Source organism: Anoplophora glabripennis, unplaced genomic scaffold, assembly GCF_000390285.2.
Source record: "Anoplophora glabripennis isolate ALB-LARVAE unplaced genomic scaffold, Agla_2.0 scaffold491, whole genome shotgun sequence".
In the NCBI taxonomy this organism is placed as follows: Eukaryota; Metazoa; Arthropoda; class Insecta; order Coleoptera; family Cerambycidae; genus Anoplophora; species Anoplophora glabripennis.
In genome coordinates, this window is record NW_019416602.1 from 394,893 (window position 1) to 399,230 (window position 4,338).

Below are 4,338 nucleotides of genomic sequence, written 5' to 3' on the forward strand. Positions count from 1 at the left end.
AAATAATAAGACAAAAAATTACGTTGGAAATAAATTTTAGGGGTTGCGTTTTCCACCCCTTACAACCATGGGGTAAACCAAATAAATTACTGGCTAAGTGTCTTTTTGGTAGTAGAAAATGTCAGGTTAATTTCAATATTGTAACTTGTTTAGTGCTTGTGAAAAAAATTGTTAAACAAATTTTATGTACCCCCTTTAAGGGGCTGTATCTTAACAAGGGATGCTCCAATGAAGTTTCTTTATATGAAAGATCCTATCTTTTTTTCGATGAGGAATCACCCCCTTAAATGTTTTACACTTATTTAGTTACACCCTGTATATTCGCTAAAAATTTATAGGGCTCAAACTGCTCCAGACGGATTAATTCGCATGAATAGTTGAATTGGATCAGGCTGCTCAAACCGTATATATTCGCAACCATGCCGTTATTGCAATTGGTAAGGCGAATTTTTGGGGGCAAGCTTATACTGATTGTGACAAATATTTTTTTATGGAAAGAGGTACTGGTAATAATACTAAGATTGTTCATGTTTCTTTCAGTTTCTATTTAGTACATATACTGTATTTTATTCAAAATAAAATCGTAAAATTTATCGTAAATCGTAATTTAACACAACATAATGTAAAACTATAAGTGGTCTAACTGCTCCAGGCGTATATATTCGCACGCGATAAACTTTTGCGCACGGCGCGGTAGCTACGTTCAGACGTATTGCGCAGCGAAAGGGTTAATTTGAAAAAAACTTTGAATTTTGCATTTAGAATGGGTAGATGGATGGTTTTGGATACCTAGTATAAAAAGAAATTATACATTATATCTGTGTTTCATTTACCCGAGATCTCGGCTAATATCAGCTGTTCTATACGCTAATTAGTCAATTAGGTGAAATTAATTGGGTTATCAGGTAAATAAACACGGCTGTTATAGGTCATACTCCGAAAAAACCTATTCTCAAATAAAATGTCATTGTATAACATCGTGGCTAGTGACCTCTAGCAGATGGGTCACATCTAAAATTGCTGATGTATTTAGCACTGTCAAAAACTTATCTGTACCAAATTTCAATATATTGCATTGTTTTTTTGAAAAAGATATGCCCAAAATTTGATTTAAAAAAAATAGTATTTGACATTCTGTATCTTAAAATAGAATAAGATAGGCTCTTGATCCTTAGGATAAAATTGTCTTATACTTTTATGTTCCCCTGAATTTATAATATTTTTTTCCAAAACATAATCAATTTAATTGTAAGTTTCCTGTTTACCTTTACTCCATGCGGGCCTAACTCTGCTATGTGGATCAAACTCAGGATCATCAGAATCATAACAATCAGCTGTGGGTAATAAAGGAGGGTTAGTCATCATATATATTGGTAAAGGTTGCCGCGCCTTTTCCACCTTCTGTTTTAAAGCCCCTTTTGTCAACTCGCTTTGATTGTCTAACACCGCTTTCATCTCTGCATACTTCTTTTGTTCTGCAATCCTAATCGCCTCTTCTTTCTCTTTGAGTAACTCATAAGCCTTGTGCTTTGCCATCTGTCGCTTTTTCTCGGCCTCCTCCTTCTGTTTTTGCAATTTCTTATCTCTCTCAGCCATAGCCTGTTTGTATTTCTCTTCTTTAATGCGCTGTGCTTCCAGTTGCTTCTGCATCTCTTTCTCTAACATCTCCCTCTGCTGTTGAGCTCGTTGCTGTTTCTCCTCTCTCTTCCTTCTTTTTTCCTCAGTTTGTGCCTGAAGTAAGGCCTCTTTTTTTCGTAAGGCCTCTCTTTCTTTCTCCTGTCTTCGTTTTTCTCTTTCCCTGAACTCTGCTTGTGAAGCTTTCAATGCACTAGCACTTTTCACCGACAAGATACTTTCGTTGCTAGTGGAAGTATTGCTGCTATAAACTGGATGAAGTTTACTGATCTTTGACGTGCTGCATACTTTGGGAACAAATTTATAAGTAATGGGAGTAAGTTGCTTTTCTTTTTCTGAAGAATGTTTGCTCTTTTCATCACTGGGTTTAAGTTCATTTTCTTCCTTTTGTTCATCATCATGTTTTTGCATCTTTTTCTTTGTTCTCGTAACCCTTGTAGGAATGCTACTATATTCGACACCACCAAGCTTTTCAAATGCTTCTACCTTCTTCTTAACCGGGGTCTTCTCAAATGGGCTAAATATCTGTTTATTTCCATTTTTCTTCACATGTTTTGGTGGTGTTTTTGGGGTTTCTTTGACATCTGTTTGGGTAGATGTAGGAGATTGTTGTGTCTCCTTTGTAACTATTTTAGGATTCTCTACGACTACAGTGGAATTTATAGATGGGGGAATATTGTCATTACCACCCAGTGAGCTTTTTTTATATGAAGCAATGTAGGTAGCATCAGCAGCAGGTAGATGTTTATCCTGGTCGTTGTCAATTACAGAAACAGCATCTTCATATTTAGTTTGATTGCTTTCTTTTTCAGAATCTGATTTAGATTTCTTCTTTTCTGTTTCGCTAAATGCATGCTCCATGGATTTTGATCTGCCTCTTTTCTTCTGCTTAGTTTTAGTACGCGTACTTCTCATATTTTTACCTATCTCTTCTACGCCTGAATCTTTGTTTGAAGACACTAAATCTTCTGAAGGAACGTGCTTATTCTGTAGTTTCACTTTAGATCTCGTACTTCTCATCTCCCTCTGGCTGTTAATTTTATCAGTCTCTGAATCTGTCTCTTTCTCATTATCGGAAATTTCTATTGTGGTGATGGTAGTGTTTTGAATAATTACATCCGAACCTTTGGTGATCCTAGTGTTCTCATTGTCACTAGTAATTTCATCATTAGCTTCATTTTTTTTTGTTCTTGTTCGTGTAGATCTTTTTGGTAAATCAATTTTTTCCGTCTTAATTTTCTTCTTTCTTGGTGGTAACCTCGTGGGAGCAGGCATTTCCTCTATCTCTTTCTTGATTTGTACATTTAAGCTCAGTACTTCCTGTTCCCCTTGAATGATTGATATCTTCTCTTTCTTTATAGTAACAGATTCTGTACGCAGTATATTATTTTCGGATAAGTCAGCTAAAGCTGGTTTTCTCAATCGTCCTTTCCTTTTATTTGTTACAACAGCGGACTCTATGTTTTCTTTTCCCGTATTAACTATAAAATAATTAAAAATGTATATCTTTTATTACATAAAATCAAGGTATAGTCTAGGTAAGTGTACTTATACCTAGACGTTAGGAATTAAAATACACACAAGTAAAACGGATTGAAATACAATACACATATAGTTAAAAGATATTTGTTAAGATAGAATTCCAAAATAATGGACCAATAAAGTTCTGTTATCAGAACTATTGTAACAATTTACCATGACAGGGCAATGTCTTTCTACCTCGGGTGTCGAATGCGGTTAATTCCAAGAAAGTGACGCAGGGGTCTTCCTGAAATTCTATTTCAACAAATATCGTACGGATTATACTACTTACCAAGTTTAAAAAAATCTGCATTTTCTGTTTTGAGAAACAGATCAATTTCTTTGAAATAGGAGTCACATTCCTGAAAAAAAATTGTAAATCACGGAATGAAATGAAGCATCGCAGTTTTAGATAATTTTCGTGTCTACTCACAACAGAGCTTCAAAATACTTATAGCAGAATGTCATAATACAACCTAATCATAAATTAAATTAATAGCATATACACGTAAATAATGTATCAAATTTAACTAAATCAAATCAGAATAAGTATAATTCATATCATTTTCACAGAAATTTTGATACCCAAATGTATGAAAGTGCATTAATATGTACACTTTTTTTACTATTGGTTCGTAAATTCCTAGGTACAATTTATGGGTTTAACATTCAATAAGAACTTTATGAATAACAAAAAAGATTAAAGGACCTTGTTTCATATTTGATTATAATATGCAAATGTAATAAATTGTTTTCAAGGGTAAGTATGTACATATTTCTCCTAAAATTTCTGCAAACTGACACAAGTTTTAGATCTATATCATTACTAAATACTGTTAGTAAAACACTAGTAAATGTCTAAATGCCACAAATTGACTTGAGACTCTTGACAAAAATATTAAATACTCTGGAAAACTTACTTGTTTTATAACTTCACAGCCATCAGTACATTTTTCTATAAATTCCTTATTTCTTTTCACTAAATCTTGAATATATTCCATACTATACCTTAAGTTTTCGTCCGAGAAACAAATTCAGGTAAAACGACAAAACCGTTATAAATTTGACGTTTAGCTTTGCTTTGATATTTGTCGTTATTTTGAATTGTTACGTCCGCATCGCGCAGGACCTCAGGGGACCCAACCCTAGATAAATGATACTGGACTACTGGACCCACAAAAT

General features: G+C 33.9%; 1 protein-coding gene across 1 annotated transcript in view; it reads right to left on the reverse strand.

The window, feature by feature from the left end:
- The window catches only part of LOC108912032 (inner centromere protein-like), a 6,233-nt gene extending 2,028 nt beyond the window's left edge, over positions 1-4,205 (reverse strand). The window contains exons 1-3 of the mRNA XM_018717176.1: positions 4,077-4,205; positions 3,449-3,518; positions 1,266-3,116 (exon numbers count right to left, since the gene is read on the reverse strand). Coding sequence (XP_018572692.1) covers positions 1,266-3,116; positions 3,449-3,518; positions 4,077-4,157 — 2,002 coding nt within the window. The 5' untranslated portion in view covers positions 4,158-4,205. The remainder of the gene's footprint in view (positions 1-1,265; positions 3,117-3,448; positions 3,519-4,076) is intronic.
- Between the last annotated feature and the right edge of the window lie 133 nt (positions 4,206-4,338).